This window comes from Trichomycterus rosablanca, chromosome 3, assembly GCF_030014385.1.
Source record: "Trichomycterus rosablanca isolate fTriRos1 chromosome 3, fTriRos1.hap1, whole genome shotgun sequence".
Lineage (NCBI taxonomy): Eukaryota > Metazoa > Chordata > Actinopteri > Siluriformes > Trichomycteridae > Trichomycterus > Trichomycterus rosablanca.
In genome coordinates this window covers 36,501,121-36,519,499 of record NC_085990.1, presented here as the reverse complement: position 1 = coordinate 36,519,499, position 18,379 = coordinate 36,501,121, and the positions used below count along the sequence as shown (strand labels likewise).

Here is an 18,379-nt window from a genome sequence, read left to right as displayed (position 1 = left end):
GCTGGTGTGCTAGCCACCTGGGCGCAACCGCTGCGCCACCTGGGTGCCTGGCACCCTGTGTTTTAATGTAGATGACAGTTTCTTAACCACTAGGCTGCACACCTTAAGTTGGCTTTGTTGGTCCCCTAAACTATACTCCGAAAAGCCAGTGGGACTTACTGAGCCAGTACACACACTTTATTTACTTTAAAATATAGGACACATTAAAAACAGCAGTAAACAAAGACTATTTCTTACAAAAATCAGAGCCAGGACAAAGTCCATGTCTTTTTTCTTTTCTACTTAAAGACTATAATTTCTTGTCCTGTTATATAAAGGCCACTCAAACCAGCAAAGGAAGGCATGGACCAATACCAATGTAGAGGGCTTAGCAATTTCATTACTACAAAAAAAAACACTTATAGAATGACCTGATGAAGGCTGGGACAAATGTGTCAGTGGCAATCATAAGATCACCATCACTCTACAACCAAGCACAGTATAGCCAGACTCCACAGTACACACCACTTCTTGACCAAGAAGCACAGGAAACATTTAATGGAATACACCAGAAGGAATTTAGATAGACCTGCAGAGTTCTGGAACTGTTTGGCCACATGTATCAGTGGTCTGTCTGACCCAAGAAAGGTGAGGCTTATGAACAGAACAATATTATCTCCATGGTCAAGCATAGAGTTGCATCAGTGATGTGGTTATGTTTTTCCAATACACAAACTGCCAATGTTGACCATGTGACTGGCAACATGGATTCACAGAAATACCAAGGCATTTTGATTAGGAATATTATTCCCTCTAAGGTAAAATTGAATCTTGGTAAAAAAAATGGACCTTCCTGTATGACAATGATTCCAAACACACATCCAAGTTAACCATAGCTTGGTTAAGAAATCAGATGTGAAATACCCTGGACTTACCTTTTAAGTCTCCAGATTTAAATCCAATAGAACATCTTTGGTGGGATTTAAAGTTATTTATTTATTAGGATTTTAATGTTATGTTTTACACACTTTGGTTACATTCATGACAGAAATGGTAATTACTGGTTACACAAGATTTATCACTTCAAGTCTTTAATGTCAAACAGTCATGGACAATTTTGTATCTCCAATTATATCTCAATTCCAATTCAGGACCACTTTAACATAACAAAAAAAAAAGGAGCAGTTGGTACTCATAGAGCAGAAAGACCTATGATCTCTTAATACAACAGTGCTAGTAACTAGTAACAATTATGTTTATTGCACAAATAAGACATACATTAGTTAGCAGCTGATGCTATATTAAAAACATGCAAATTTGCAGAATCAAAATCTCCAGAAACACTAACTGACTTGGCATGTTTATTAAGACTTTCTAAGAGACTAAATTTCCTTCGGGATCAATAAAGTATCTATGTGTCTGTCTGCCTTTTTGTCTGAGTACAGTGTTGACGCACTCAGACAGCAGCTGATCCTGTTGCCCTCTGAATATTACCAACATGCACATATGCAGAATCCAAACCTCCGGGGACTCTGACTGACCTGGCATGTTTATCAAGACTCTCGAAAAGCCTACATTTCTTTTGTGATCAATAAAGTATTCGTCTGTCTGTCTTTCTGTCTGAATACAGTGTTGACTGACAGCACTCAGACAATTGTTGGTACCTTGATAAAAATAGCATGCATGTATTCCCACAATCCTTCTGGATGACCTTCTTGGAGAGATGACAGTCATCACAGCGATTTACATGAGAGAACGGCATCAAACAGATTACATAAGAGCCAGGCATTACACAGATGTATTTGTCATTCAGCTGTAGTTTTACTACAGGGGGATGCACATTTTCTGTTTTTGATTTGATTAGTGACATTTACATTTTCAGCATTTGCCTTTATCCAAAGTGACTTACAGTACTGTGACAGTATACAGTCTAAGCAATTGAGGGTTAAGGGCCTTGCTCAAGGGCCCAACAGCAGCAACCTTGCAGTGGTGGGGCTTGAACCAGCGACCTTCTGATTACTAATCCAGTACCTTAACCACTAGGCTACAATGTCAACATTTAAAATGCAGTGTGGCAATTTGCACACATGGCGGTATAGAAATGCTTTACCGTTCAATATTTTTGTACTGCTAATTTGGGTGGATTTATAAAACTTTTAGTGCTGAGGCATGGAAGAGCACTTTCCTTAAACACTGGGGTCATGAGTTGTATTGATCAAGCATCTCAGAATTACTCCTAAATAAGGGAGCTCGGATAGCACAGCTGTCTAATACACAAACTTACCAATGCAGAGAGCTCAAGCTTTCGTTTTCAATCTGCTATTAAGAGATTAATTACTTACAAATCACAAATTATAATATTTACTTTATGAGCAGTAGGACCCATGTAGGACCCATGTTCATGAATTGAATGCCTTTTGTGTTTGTCATGCTGCAACTAGGCCATTGCTCAGGTTTTGTGTTGATGTTTTTTTTTGGTTAGCTGTGTCAACTGAACGTGTGTGTGTGTGTGTGTGTGTGTGTGTGTGTGTGTGTGTGTGTGTGATCCTAGTTAGACTAGATGTGAGAACACCACAAAGTGTGTTGACTTGTGACTATAAAAGATACCTACACTACATGCCAGTGAGCACTGTTGGGGCAATAATTAAAAAGAAATAAAAGTTAAGCAGAACTTAAAAATAAAAACCTACCTGTATTTTTGTTAATTAAATGTTGTAAAATTGCATATGATAGTAAAATTTTGTTGCCATTAAGCCTCCACTGTCAGGTAACATCTCGCTAAATATTGGCCATGACTGTAATGCACTTTTTTGAAAAATGTTACAATTACAAATGCTTTGGTATTTACATGTTTATTTTATGTCTGCATTGCAACAACACAAACATTTGAGAAACTTCATTCAACACAGAACTGCAAAATTGGGGTCTGTCTGAAAACCTAGTGAGCTGCCTTGCTGCCCACTGCCAACCTAGGCAGCTGCCTAAGTAGAAGAGAATCTAACTGACATCAAACCTTAAAAGGCAGATCATTGAGTCGCTGTAGTTAGACAGCAATTACGTCATCTGCTATACCCGCCCACAGCCGCAGTGTTAGCTTACTAAGCTAACAGAGTTAGCCTCAGGCCATTCAAACCAGTTAGCTGAGGTGACACAACCAGCTAGCATGCCAGCTAACATCTCACTCCATGATTCAAAAACTGTGAAATTACACTTGTACACTTTAATGAAAAATTAAAAATGAATGAGAATTACCTACATTTGAAAATAACCTATTAAGGCAGCCTTCTTTACTAGGTTATGAGACAGACCCATGGACTAGACAAAATGATTTGCACATTCTCAAATTTCTGCAAATCTGTCACACTCAAAATGTCCTGAGATGCCTGACTTTTTCTTTAATACCTGTTTAAAACAGGCTGATCTTTATTAGAAATTCACAATTATATTTAGAAGGACCAGGCCCTTTAAGAGAACCTCTCCTGCCATGTAAAATTAATCTCAAATATGAGCCATGTGCATCTCTGTCTGTTCTGTAATTATGATGATAGATCCAGTTGTGTTGCTTTGACATGGAGTGAGCTGACAGAATCTATTGTGCAAGCTCACTTATACACCTTATAGCTTTAAAAAGCTAATGTTCAAGCTTACTTATACACCTTATAGCTTTAAAAAGCTTTTGTGCAAGCTTACTTATAGCTACCAGAACAAAAAGGAGATCTGTACTCGTGATCATTTACATTTAAACTGTGCAAATTGTCCCAATAATTGTTAATAAAGATTATAAACAGCTGCATGCGGCTTCTTGGCCTAAATCCAGCTTGTTCTTGGGCAATCTGTCCTTCAAGCTTGGTTTGCATTTGTTTCAGGACAGCAGGATCTTGCTAGCATGTGAGACCAGTTTAGTGGTCCTATAGTTGCTGTATTGGATTGAGTCACCTTTCTAAGACTGTGGAATGAAGACTGATTGTGTTCGTTCTTTTGGTCTCCTTGGCAGACTTGCTGCAGGTTTCTGCTAAATGTAGCCTGGCTGGCCTGGATGTTTTTTCTTACCATCCCACCACACACCCCCGACTTATAAAGAATACAGGAGATTGTTGTCACATCTAGTACACAACCAGTATGTGCAAGAAATTCCTGCAGCTCTTCCTGTAATTTTGTATGTTGTTTTAAAGCAGTGGGGGTCCTTTCTGTGTGGAGTTTACTTACAGTCCAAAAACGTCTAAGTTAGGTGAACTGAAGGTATAAAATCACCTGTAATTTTGTCTTTATAAGGCTGATCTATCAGATGCACTTTGTAGCAATATTTAGGTTCTATTGTAAAAAATATAAAGTTTTTGTTATTTTGTTCACAGTACATTTATTTAATTCATTTTAACCTACTACTTTTGGTCAGAGTGACAATGGGTTCAGTGCCACCATACTAGTCACATGGCAGTAATACATCCTGAAAGGGCAGCACGGTGGCTCAGTGGGTAGCACTGTTGCCTGACAGCAAGAAGGTCCTGGGTTCGATCCCCAGGTGGGGCGGTCCAGGTTGTGAACTTGTGAACTGATGAACCTTGTGTAACGAGTAAATATCTGTCCCGTCATGAGTATAACCAAACGGTGTAAAACATGATGTTTAAATCTCAATAAATAAATAATACATCCTGGACAGGGCACCAATCCAACTAATGCAGATACTTGTGCATTATGCATTTACACCTGTGAGCACTTTGGAGTAGCCAGTCCACAGTTTGCAAGTTTTTGGGAGGTTGAAGGACCATGGACCACCACTGTCACCTACATAATTTTAATGTAAAATAAAATTAAATCTTAAATCTGTTATCACCTCACAGCATCAAGGGGCCGTACCGTGATTTCCTTGTCTGGGTGGTGAGGGTCCTTTCTGTGTACAGTTTACTTGTAAGTGAGGTGAATTGGAGATACAAAATTGGCCGTGACAATTGATGAATTATGTTTAATCTGTAACTACCTGTCCTGTCATGAATGTGTTAAACAGGATGTTAAAATACTAATCAAACAAACAGTAGAAATGAATTAAATTGAGTCAGAGCAATGTACCAACTGTGTTTTATGCTTAACCATAGTTTGGTGTATTTTAAATGTAATTTTCAACTAGAAGATTTGAGGACCTCTTAATGTTGTAAAGCTATGGGCATAATAACTCATGGGCTACATGGTACAATAGTGTTCAACTGGAAAAATAAACCATGCTCACAAAATTCTTTCTATTATTTATTTTACTTTAGATATACATATTACTTATTGGCAACAATGCTTTTCCAAAAACTTGGATTTCTGAATGTCCTGATTACAACTGACAATATATATATATATATTGCATTTCCCTTTATTTTAAACATTAAAAAGGGAACACAATTTAAATTTACAAATATTTAACCTTCCATGAAAATAAGTTATAATATTGCAGCATGCACAATGTCATAGTGTAAAAATAAATGAATGATTTGAGGACCTCTTGAATGATTTGAGGACCTCTTAATGTTGTAAAGCTATGGGCATAATAACTCATGGGCTACATGGTACAATAGTGTTCAACTGGAAAAATAAACCATGCTCACAAAATGCTTTCTATTATTTATTTGACTTTAGATATACATATTCTTATTGGCAACAATGCTTTTCCAAAAACTTGGATTTCTGAATGTCCTGATTATAAGGACTACAACTGACAATATATATATATATTGCATTTCCCTTTATTTTAAACATTAAAAAGGGAACACAATTTAAATTTACAAATATTTAACCTTCCATGAAAATAAGTTATAATATTGCAGCATGCACAATGTCATAGTGTAAAAATAAATGAATGAATGAATGAATAAATTAAGCTAATTATCAGGCACAAACTTATTTAAGGGACAAACATCTGAGACTTCTTTTGTAACCTCAAGAGACCTTTAAATTATTTCTGTATAACTCCAGATGCTGGCTCTGTTTGCTAGCATTTCAAGTTTATGAGTCTAATTCTACATCAGATGCACTTCTTTTCCTCCCTTAAACAGCAGCAACAAATTTGATCAATGACTTTTCTTACAAAAAAAGTAACTTAAAGTTGCATTATAGCAAATGATTTATAAAATAAATACATCACATACATATACAACCCCAAATCAAAAAAGATGGGCCAGTATGGGAAATGGGGGGAAAAAACTCAAGAGTTTCATATTCAGTTATCAATTTCATTTCATATATTAATATTCCTGCATTTCAGGCCTGCAACACATTCCAAAAAAGTTGGGACAGGGCAATTTTGACTAGTAAGGAAGTAAAAAAAAAAAAAAATGTCAACAGGTGATTGTAATGAAAGGCTTTAAGGAGCAAAGATAGGTGGAGGATCTCCGGTTTGTCAACAAATATGTGATAAAATTATTGAAATGTGACATCAACCCTGTACTGTTTCACAGCCTAAAGGCATGTTTGCAGGAAGAATGGGATCAAACATATTTTGTGTGAGTGTTGTGTGAAGGAATGGCAACATTACCAAGTGGTAAGTGCTTTACCATCCCAACTTCTTTACAGGAATATGTTGTGGCCTGAAATGCAGGAATGGGTTTATATTAACAAATGGAATAAAGTTGACCAAACACAAAATGAAATATGAGGGATCTTCAAAAAGTTTCCGCACTTTTATATTTTGGTTGGAAACGGTGAGGGTGGGAGGAGCAGTAATTGGTCGTGTCTGAGAGACTGAGAAAGAGCTTATAGTCTGGATTTAGCGTCATCTGATTTACACCTTTTTGGACCACTCAAAAAGCTTTAAGAGGAAGAAGATTTTTATGTGATGATGATGTGAAAGCTGTGGTGCATCAGTGGCTACATGCTCCACCATTAAAAAGTTGATGGTTGGCATTAAAATGTTGGTATGATGCTGGGAGAAATGCATGGGAAGGTGACTGTAGAAAAGTGATGTCATTTGTTTTTGAGATTCTTAATAAATAGAGTTTAAAAAAAAGTGTGGAAACTTTTTAAAGAACCCCTGTATCTTGGGTTTGTACTGTCTGCAATGAAATAAATGTAAGGAACACTGTGTTTTATTTTATTTGCATTTTCCATACTGTCCCAACATTTTCTGATTGGCATTGTGTATATATAAATATATAAAATAAAATAAAAAATTTTTATTACTGGATCTGCTCTTGTATTGTTGGACAAACAGATATTTTAAAAAGGTACAGTACATAAAAAATCATCCCATCGTTGGGTGATTTAGTGAATGTTAGGTGAAATTTAAAAATGACGGGTAGAAAGGCATTTTTAGGTAGAGGAAGTAGCAAGGATTATTTGGTACATTCTTTGTCGATGGCTAATGGAATTCAGAAATTATTGTTTATATGTAGATACAAATCCACATTACTTTGCAAGAATCAATATTGTCATGTGGAATTGTGTAGTCTGTAGGTTGTGAACTGATTTATTAGTAATTTCAACAATAGTTCATGTTTTACTATACCCAGATTATTAAAAGCTCTTGGATCATCATTTTTTCCTGCTATATGTTAAAGAAGATGTGAACAGGTAGAGAGATACTAAATGCCGAACAGAAGGGGGCCACAGATGCCCGTCTCTAAACGTCAAACTGAATCTGATCTGCCTCCACCACACTGAACCCACCTGTAGTTATTAGATTAACCAACTACCAGCAAGAAGTGGCACCACATGGCATGTTATCTTATCCAGGCTAATTTGTACATCAGCAGTTTGCAGTTCAACAAACACTGGCATTGCAACAGGGGTGTGTAGGCTTTTTATATCCACTATATAACCTATGTGGACAAAAGTATTGAGACACCTACACATTATGCCTACAGGGCGGCACGGTGGCTAAGTGAGTAGCACTGTCGCCTCACAGCAAGAAGGTTCTAGGTTCGATCCCCAGATGGGGCGGTCCGGGTTCTCCCTGTGTCTGCGTGGGTTTCCTCCGGGGGCTCCGGTTTCCTCCCACAGTTCAAAAACATGCAAGTGAGGTGAATTCGAGATACTAAATTGTCCATGACTGTGTACGATACGTATAACCTTGTGTGAACTGATTAATCTTCAGTAACTACCGTTTCTGTCATGACCGAAGAGTGTAAAACATGACATTAAAACCCTAATAAAACAAACAATCTTTGTGCCTATAGGAGCTTTTATGACATTCCATTCTAAATCCATAAGCATTGATCCGGAGTGTTTCGCCCTTTTGTAGCTGTAGCAGCTTTACTCTTTGGGAAAGGCTTTTTAAAGGATGTGGGAATTTTCACCCGTTAATCTAGAAGAGCATGTGTAAGGTCAGACGGTGATATTGGATGGAGGGGCTTGGCTCACAAATCACCGTTGTAGGTAATCTCAGAAATGTTTGATGGGGCTGAGGTCAGGGCTGAAAGGGGTCTAGGTCAATTCCTGAAAAACGACCACATAACATGGTACTCCTCAATCAAACTTCAGGCAGGCAAGTAACATTTTCCTGGTATTTATCAACCCAGACTTGTTAATCAGACTGCCAGATAGAAAAGCTTAATTTGTTACTCTACAGAACATGTTTCCACTGCTCCAGAGTCCAGCAGTGGTGTGCTTTATATGCATGCTGCTGCTCAACCATGGAAACCCATGCCATGAAGTTCCTGGAGCACAGTTTTTATACTGATGTTAATGGCACAGGAGGTTTGGAACTCTGCAGTTATTGAGTCAGCACAGCAATTGTGACTTTTATGCACTATGCATCTCAGCACTCTGTGACCTTGCTCTGTAACTTCACATGGTCTGCCACTTCAGGGTTGGGTTGCTGTGGTTCATAAATGCTTCCACTTCTCAGTAATACCACTCACTTTAATTTGATCACGGAATATTTAGGAGGGAACACATTTCTCAAACTGTCTTGTTGCAATGGTGACATCCTATTATAGTACCACACTCAAATTCAGTGAGCTCTCTAGACTGACACGTTCTTTCACAAATGTTTGTAAAGGCACACTGCACGGCTGGTTGCTTAATTATATACACATTTGGGCCATATAGAACAGCCAATCCACATACTGCTTGTTTTTATGTGGTGGGAGAGTTTGAGTATCTAAAGGAAACAAATGGCAATAGGAAGAACATGCTACACTGCCTTCAGCCAGCAACCTGAGTCAAGATTTGATCCCAGATCCTTTTTGTTTTAATAATACACCCGTATTGGGCATAATTTTAGTACACACATACTGGGTCAAAGTATGCATGTATGGATCAGAGAGTAAGTTAGTTTTAAACTGTAATTGTATTTCATATTGCTTATGTCCTACTGTGTGTGTTTCTACAAAAGCCATAAACAGCAAATGTTTCGATTCATTTTATGCAAATTAATGTATTTTTCTGCAAATGTTCTTATTGGAAACACTTCTGTAAATAACAACAGCTTGTTTTCTGAGATCTTGTGATGGAGAAATGAACAAAAATAATTATTTAGAGGTAATACCAGGTAAAGATTCAACTAATTGAATGGTAAACATTATTTTTAGATGTGAAAAAAGGAGCAGATTTATTAGCAGATCATAGTTTAATCAAAGCCTGACATGTTATTTTCAATTGCAATATAACGTTTTATCTCAAAATCCCCCGATTGTAGTTATCTTGAGCTACTATTATTTTAATCGACATAAAACACTTGAGGCCACATTAGTCAAAATATAAATACATGGTATATATGGCTGTTTAAAGGTTCTTTATAAACGTTTCATCATTCAGTTATTTTTACTAGCCACCTTACCCTAACTGGGGTTGAGGAAGGTTCAGTGCCACCCAGAAACACTGGCCACAAAGCTGTACTACACCCTGCCTATTCAACCCAGAGCAACAAAGCTCTGACATATTTATTCTCACTCACCTTGTGCAATCTGAAGTAGCCAATCCACTTTCTCCATGCTTTTAAACTCCTTACAGACAGGCAAAGGCGAAAAACAAACACAGGGCCAGTCTTGCTGTACAGCACCCCACCTACCAGCTGTGCCACATTCTGTTTAGGTCATTGTTACTGCATGCTAAGTTTATTATTTTCTAACATTGATAACTGACCAAATTAGGTCTCACAACTGGCCGTTTTATGCTATTGCAGTTACTGTGACAGTCCTGTTTAAAAGTCATTTAGTTAATAATGAGGGTTGCCTGTGTTATCCATTAGAACTGATGTTTAAAGTGACTGAGTTCATACATGAAGTAAATTTGATCTCATACAAACTAGGATAAAAAAAATGGAAATGCAAAATAAAATAAATAATCCTGAAAGAGCGTTGCCATGCCTTTTAATGGTGAGTTTGTTGCACTGGTGAAGAAGAAAGAAATTAAACAGCAAGTTCTACCAGGCACACTTGGGGTCTATTGCTACAAAAACAGCCCTTCAACAGACTTGCTATTCAGACATGTGAATTCATACTCAACTGGATTTATCTTTTACTATTAGTCTGAGATACAAGACGAGGTTTCCCTAACACATTAGGGTAACACAGTACAGATGATACACAAATGCACACACGCCCGCTCACACCCACACACGCAAACACACATACATACTTACACATATATATTCTTATGTTACCCAAAAGTAGCAAATTATTGCTAAACTCATGTTGAGTATGTGCAATATAAGGATTCATTTCCAGCTTTACAAAGTAAATGGCCATTACATTTCTAAACAATGCACTTTTATCACGCAAAATAAATACTCACAATTCAAATAAATATCACCAAAAGTGTGTGTGTCGTGTGTTCCATACTTGATACACGTGCAGTCTTTTGAAAGCTCTTAATTGAAATAGAGGTTGAACATGAGGCTGTTGAGTCATGATTGTCTTTTACTAGTCCTGAATATGATTATATCATCTAAGACCAGGCTAGTTATAACAGACAGACTTGTAAAAATAAAAATGTGAGGAGAAATCAAATAAAAAAATAAAAAAATATGCAATCAAAACAATTCAAGGCAAATCAAATTAGTGTACATTTTCTAATTTGACATTTCCTCTTGCTCTCTCTCTCTCATCGCTAATGACAACCTGGACAGAGGTAATTTCATACTTAATTGTATAAAAAATGATTTAAAAAAAATCGAAGTAATTGGTAACATTAACTAGGCTATACACTATAGTATTGCCTCTTCTACATAAAGTGAAAGCTACCTGAAGAAAATCACACCAAATGAAGTAAGACCTTTAATAAACTTAGACAATCAGGCATACTGCGTAAATTTTGATAAATTGTACTTCTTACTAACATGGTTATTATACCTGTGATATAACTGCAGTACTGCAGAATCTCACTCATGCATATAAACTAGTGAATGAACTTTGATGTGAGCTTTCTACACTTTCTCCTAATCATTAAAATGTGAACACGGGAGAATTATAAACATCAGCTTGTACTACAAAACCTTTGTCGTCCTGATGCACCTTGTATCAAGACTGAGTTTGTGTGCTGTTGAGCTATGTTACATTCTGTAAACAAAAGAAACTTTAACAAGATTAGTGAGATACTTAACGTTATAGAAATGTCTCACAGTCTTTATCAGAGTCTGGATTCGTTTTGCTCAGGTCAGTGTTCCTGGGCTCAGGTATTAGAACTTGATAAAGCTCGCTAGCGGCTCTTGTCACACTGTCATATGACGGAGGTGAAGAGGTCGAGGACAGACCCTCTCCATCATGTCCGTAATTCTCTTTCATCAAGAAGGCTATGAGTCCTTCCTTTTCTGGTGGGCTGTCCTCTTCACTGGTAGCCCCCTCCGAGTTTATCTGTCGATAAAGAAAAGAGGCTTGCTTCAACTGCCTACGGAGAAGATGCCTTCTGTAAGCCCTCTGTATGACTATGGCCGACACCTCCTCCTGCTTGCGACGTAAAGTTGTAGTGATGGGTTCGTAGGAGATCTTCGATGGGTTCGCCATCATAAACTTCTCCTCCATCTGCTGCTTAAGAGCGTCCATTTCGTCCGACTCTCCCAGCACACGCTTGGTAAAGGCGAACAAGATGTCCAGGCAGTGAATTTTATCACCGCTCACCATGGGAAGGTCCATGGAAATTAGCTTAATTTTATTAGGCTTAGCGATACGCAGAGGCTCCGACAGCGTATCGGCAAAATCCGAGAGCTTAGCATATTCAATGAATTGAGTGGCCTCAGGGTCAAACTTCTCCCAAACCTCGTAGAACATCTCAAAATCATCCTCACTCAGGGGCTCGGTGCTCTCCTCCGTGGCTACGCTGAAGTTCTCCAGGATAATAGCTATGTACATGTTCACCACAATGAGAAAGGAAATGATAATGTAAGTCACAAAGAAAGTTATTCCCACTGAAGGGTTCCCACAGTTTCCTCGAACACTTGTGCCAACGTTTAGCACAGTGGGGTCACACTCCTCAGGGGAGTTATTTAAAATCGGGCTGAGCAGGCTGTCCCAGCCAGCTGATGTTGTTATTTGGAAAAGGCAAAGCATGCTGTTACCAAATGTCTCGAAGTTGAACATGTCATCAATTCCAGCTTGTTTCTTTACATAAGCAAAGTTTGCCATTCCAAAAATGGCATAAATAAACATGACTAAAAAGAGCAGAAGACCAATATTAAAAAGTGCAGGTAAGGACATCATTAAGGCAAAGAGTAACGTTCTGATCCCTTTGGCTCCTCTAATGAGACGAAGAATGCGTCCTATTCTGGCCAGACGGATCACTCTGAATAGTGTGGGTGACACAAAGTATTTCTCTATGATGTCAGCGAGGACAATACCTGCAAAAGAATAACAAAAATCTCTGAATTAATGTACAGTGTATCACAAAAATGAGTACACCCCTCACATTTCTGCAGATATTTAAGTATATCTTTTCATGGGACAACACTGACAAAATGACACTTTGACACAATGAAAAGTAGTCTGTGTGCAGCTTATATAACAGTGTAAATTTATTCTTCCCTCAAAATAACTCAATATACAGCCATTAATGTCTAAACCACCGGCAACAAAAGTGAGTACACCCCTTAGTGAAAGTTTCTGAAGTGTCAATATTTTGTGTGGCCATCATTATTTCCCAGAACTGCCTTAACTCTCCTGGGCATGGAGTTTACCAGAGCTTCACAGGTTGCCACTGGAATGCTTTTCCACTCCTCCATGACGACATCACGGAGCTGGCGGATATTCGAGACTTTGCGCTCCTCCACCTTCCACTTGAGGATGCCCCAAAGATGTTCTATTGGGTTTAGGTCTAGAGACATGCTTGGCCAGTCCATCACCTTTACCCTCAGCCTCTTCAATAAAGCAGTGGTCGTCTTAGAGGTGTGTTTGGGGTCATTATCATGCTGGAACACTGCCCTGCGACCCAGTTTCCGGAGGGAGGGGATCATGCTCTGCTTCAGTATTTCACAGTACATATTGGAGTTCATGTGTCCCTCAATGAAATGTAACTCCCCAACACCTGCTGCACTCATGCAGCCCCAGACCATGGCATTCCCACCACCATGCTTGACTGTAGGCATGACACACTTATCTTTGTACTCCTCACCTGATTGCCACCACACATGCTTGAGACCATCTGAATCAAACAAATTAATCTTGGTCTCATCAGACCATAGGACATGGTTCCAGTAATCCATGTCCTTTGTTGACATGTCTTCAGCAAACTGTTTGCGGGCTTTCTTGTGTAGAGACTTCAGAAGAGGCTTCCTTCTGGGGTGACAGCCATGCAGACCAATTTGATGTAGTGTGCGGCGTATGGTCTGAACACTGACAGGCTGACCCCCCACCTTTTCAATCTCTGCAGCAATGCTGACAGCACTCCTGCGCCTATCTTTCAAAGACAGCAGTTGGATGTGACGCTGAGCACGTGCACTCAGCTTCTTTGGACGACCAACGCGAGGTCTGTTCTGAGTGGACCCTGCTCTTTTAAAACGCTGGATGATCTTGGCCACTGTGCTGCAGCTCAGTTTCAGGGTGTTGGCAATCTTCTTGTAGCCTTGGCCATCTTCATGTAGCGCAACAATTCGTCTTTTAAGATCCTCAGAGAGTTCTTTGCCATGAGGTGCCATGTTGGAACTTTCAGTGACCAGTATGAGAGAGTGTGAGAGCTGTACTACTAAATTGAACACACCTGCTCCCTATGCACACCTGAGACCTAGTAACACTAACAAATCACATGATATTTTGGAGGGAAAATGACAAGCAGTGCTCAATTTGGACATTTAGGGGTGTAGTCTCTTAGGGGTGTACTCACTTTTGTTGCTGGTGGTTTAGACATTAATGGCTGTATATTGAGTTATTTTGAGGGAAGAATAAATTTACACTGTTATATAAGCTGCACACAGACTACTTTTCATTGTGTCAAAGTGTCATTTTGTCAGTGTTGTCCCATGAAAAGATATACTTAAATATCTGCAGAAATGTGAGGGGTGTACTCACTTTTGTGATACACTGTATGTACACATTTACATCCCTACAGCTACAACAACAAGGTTTGATAACCTAAATTATGGTCCAAAGGTTTTATTTTTATTTTGTCTGACCAAAGAACATTGTAATTTTAGATGTACATCTCTATGCTTCTTTATTAGCAGAAGAGTTTTGTATTTTTTATAACGAAACTAGGTGCAATGTACATTTTATTCGCAGAAATATCATTAACAACAAATACCAAATCAGAAAAAGTTGACACTGTTTGAGAGAATAAATAAATAAATAAAAATAAAAAATACATTCAATTTTACTTTTATTTTGTTCAGATAGAATGAACACTAAATATTTAATTTTTTGTATGCTCAACCTTATTTAATTTGTAAATGTACATTCATTCCTGCATTTCAGGCCTCCAACACACTCCAGAAAAAGTTGGGACAAAGGAATTTAGGGCTAGTATTGAGGTAATGTACATGATTTGGAACAAAAGCAGTGTCCACGAGTCTCTGGGGATGTTCAGTCAACAAATGTGTGAAAAAATTATTGAAACGTTTAAAGACAACTGTCCGTCCTCAAAGAAAGATTAAAGAGGATTTGCATATTTTTCCATTTACAGTGCACAATATCATCAAATGATTCAAGGAATCTGGAGTACATAAAGGGCAAGTTCTTCAATCCCTCAGACAGCACTGCATCATTCAACAATAGCTGATATAAGCACATGGGCAAAAGATTACTTTAGCAAACCTTTGTCAAGCATTACCATACAGAGCTGCATTCACAAAAAAGAAGCCTTATGTTAACCACGTCAAATAGCTGCATTATGTTCTCTGGGCTCTGAGGCATCTGTGATGGACCATCACACAGTGGAAATGTGTATTGTGGTCAGACAAATTAGTATTCTAATTTTTTTTTAGAAGAAATGGACACTGTGTGCTACGGACCAAAGACAAAAAGGACCATCTAGCCTGTTATTAGCAACAAGTTTAAAAGCCAGAGTCAGTACCCTTGGCAAAGGTAATTTACACTTCTGTGATGGCAGCATTAATGCAGAAAAGTACATTGAGATCTTAGAGCAACATATGCTGCCTTCTAGATTAAATCTTTTCCAGGGACGTCCATGCATTTTTCAATGAGACAATATGAAAGCACATGCTGCACACACTACAAAGGCATGACTGCGTAAGAAGAGGGTATGGGTACTGGACTGACCTGCCAGCAGTCCTGACCTGTCCCCAAAAATGTGACATTGACAACCCTGTACTGTTGCACATCTTAAGACGTGCTTGCAGGAAGAATGGACAAAATAACACCTGTAACACGTCATTGCTTGGTATTCTTGGTGCCAAAATGTCTTTTAAATGAGAAGAAATGGCAATATTACAAAGTGGTAAATGCTTTACCATCCCAATTCTTTTTGGAATGTGTTGCAGGCCTGACATGCCTTTCTGATTTGTGATCTTTCAGTGTATTAACATTGACAGGGTTGTTTGGTTTGAACCACAATATTGCCCACTTGAAAAATGGACAGGATGACCACTGGGCTGTACAATCATATGTTATTCTTCAATTGTCAGATAACTCAAACCTCAATCACTTCCCAATCACCTGAGCTGACAGTCTTGATTGCTACAATTACCTTCACCTTAACTCAGGAACCCTTTTCTAAGAAATGTTCACTCCATTTGCCTGGTAACCCTTTGGCTTGGGTCATACCCCTCCTCCGTGGCAGGTGGAGCATCTACTCTTGAAACTGCTGTCTTATTACTTAAGCATGGTCTGTCCCTTGTTAGATATAGTGCTGCACAATTGCACTGATGGTAGACCTTGATAAGTCAAGTCAAGGGTACATTGACTTTACTGTTAATCTTCTCCATGTGACTGATGAAGAGGTTTTTCAACGACTGAGAATTCCTTGATTCTCTAGAGACCAGCCACAGCAAGCGAGATTTATTGACTAGCTAGCTATCTTTAAGCTTAGTTGATATAACACTGTATTTTCTGTCAGACTATGGTGGATCACTTAGTGTGGTTGGAACGTCGGAACGTCAACTTACATTGCACAGACAACATGAGCAGGTCAACGTTGTGTTTTATTAGACTTGAAAGTAAAAAAAAATTATGTCAATATTCTGTTTGCAGAATATCAAAATCAAAATACTCATACTCATATTTACGGTCTTCTTGCAAATAAAATATAATAATGTCATTTGTTGCACCGTTACTTTGTTTTGTTTTGTTTTTTCAATTAAATAAGACAGTCTGGTTGGCCCATAGATTACCTTTATGTACTACCTATATAGGTGACACATAATTCTGGTGCAGTAACTACTGGCCAATGAGACAATGCCTTGTTAAATGCTCTCTGTGTTAAAGCAGGAAAATGCTGCAAGTTGTGTAGTTTGTGTAATAGGTTCAGGGTTTGGGGGACCTTGATCTAATCAGTATCTCTGCCATCTGCTCAGATCTTAAACTGGTGACAAACTGGACAGTTTGAACCCAAGATATTTCATGTTTTGTCTGCTTAACTTAATTTCATTTGTTAATAAACATCCATTCCTGCATTTCAGGCCTGCAACACATTCCAAAAAAAGTTGGGACAGGGCAATTCAGGGCTAGTAATGAGGTGAACAGGTGATTGTAATCATGGTTTGGTACAAAAGCAGCATTCAGGAAAGGCTGAGTTGTTGAGCAAAGATGATCAGAGGATCTCCAGTTTGTCAACAAATGCGTGAGAACATTATTGATCAATGAACCTCAAAGAAATATTGGAAGGGATTTGCATATTTCTCCCTCTACAGTGCATAATATCATTAAACCATTCAAGGAATCGGGAGTGCATAAAGGGCAAGGATGCAAACCTAAGCTTAACAACAATGTTCTTCGATCCCTCAGACAGTACTGTAACAAGTACTGTCATTCATCAATAGATGATATAAGCACATGGACAAGGGATTACAAACCTCTGCCAAGCACTACAATACAGAGTTACATGCATTAATGCCCACTAAAACTTATGTTAACCTTGTCAAATAGTGGCATTGAGTTCTCTGGGCTCTGAGGCATCTGAGATGGACCATCACACAGCAGAAATGTGTAAAAATATTTTTTTTATAAGAAGCACTGTGTGCTCCAGACCAAAAACAAAAAGGACTGCTTTCAGTAACTTTCAGTCCAAAAGCCAGGGTCTGTCATGGTATGGGGCTGTGTCAGTGCCCTTGGCAAAGGTAATTTATGCTTCTGTGATGGCATCATTAATACAAAGGTTTAGGGTTTGGGGGACCTTAGTCTAATCAATATATTTGCCATCTGCTCAGATCTTAAACTGGTGACAAACTGGAGATCCTTTGCCCATCTGTGCTCCTCAAAGATTCAGCATTTCGAGGATACTGCTTTTGTATCTGACAGTGATTACAATCACCTGTTCACATCATCTATTTGAAATTAGACCATTATTTTATCAAATTATTTTGGAATGAGTTGCAGGCCTAAAATTCCACAGGGGATGCATATTAAGTTGATCAGACAAAACATGAAATATCTCAGGTTCATACTGTCTGCAGTGAAAGTAAATGTAAGAGACACTTTATTATTATTATTTTTAGTTATTTTTCCATACTGTTTCAACTTTTTGTCTTTTATGTCTAAATGATTTACACTAATTTGTAGCTGAAGTTTCTGTCTACTTACCTACAATGGAGAGGATGACCACCACAAAGTCAAAGATGTTCCAGCTGACGGTGAAAAAGTAGCAGCGAAGGGCAATGATCTTGATAATGCACTCTATAGTAAAGATGACAATGAAGGCCAGGTTGATTTTGTAGAGGATGGACTCCATATCTGGTGACTGCTCATCTGTCTCCACCATCATGGTCAACATGTTGAGGAGGATGAGCAGCATTATGATGATGTCAAAGGCTTGTTTAGACACCAAGTCGAAAAAGAATCCTTGGAATGTGTTCTGGAAGGGTGAATAACATCAAATGTCATGTGAC

General features: G+C 38.4%; 1 protein-coding gene across 1 annotated transcript in view; it reads right to left on the bottom strand.

The window, feature by feature from the left end:
* Nucleotides 1–11,498: 11,498 nt before the first annotated feature.
* scn5lab (sodium channel, voltage gated, type V-like, alpha b) overlaps nucleotides 11,499–18,379 on the bottom strand; it is a 163,616-nt gene continuing 156,735 nt past the window's right edge. Inside the window, exons 25-26 of the mRNA XM_062991231.1 lie at nucleotides 18,075–18,345; nucleotides 11,499–12,727 (exon numbers count right to left, since the gene is read on the bottom strand). Coding sequence (XP_062847301.1) covers nucleotides 11,499–12,727; nucleotides 18,075–18,345 — 1,500 coding nt within the window. The remainder of the gene's footprint in view (nucleotides 12,728–18,074; nucleotides 18,346–18,379) is intronic.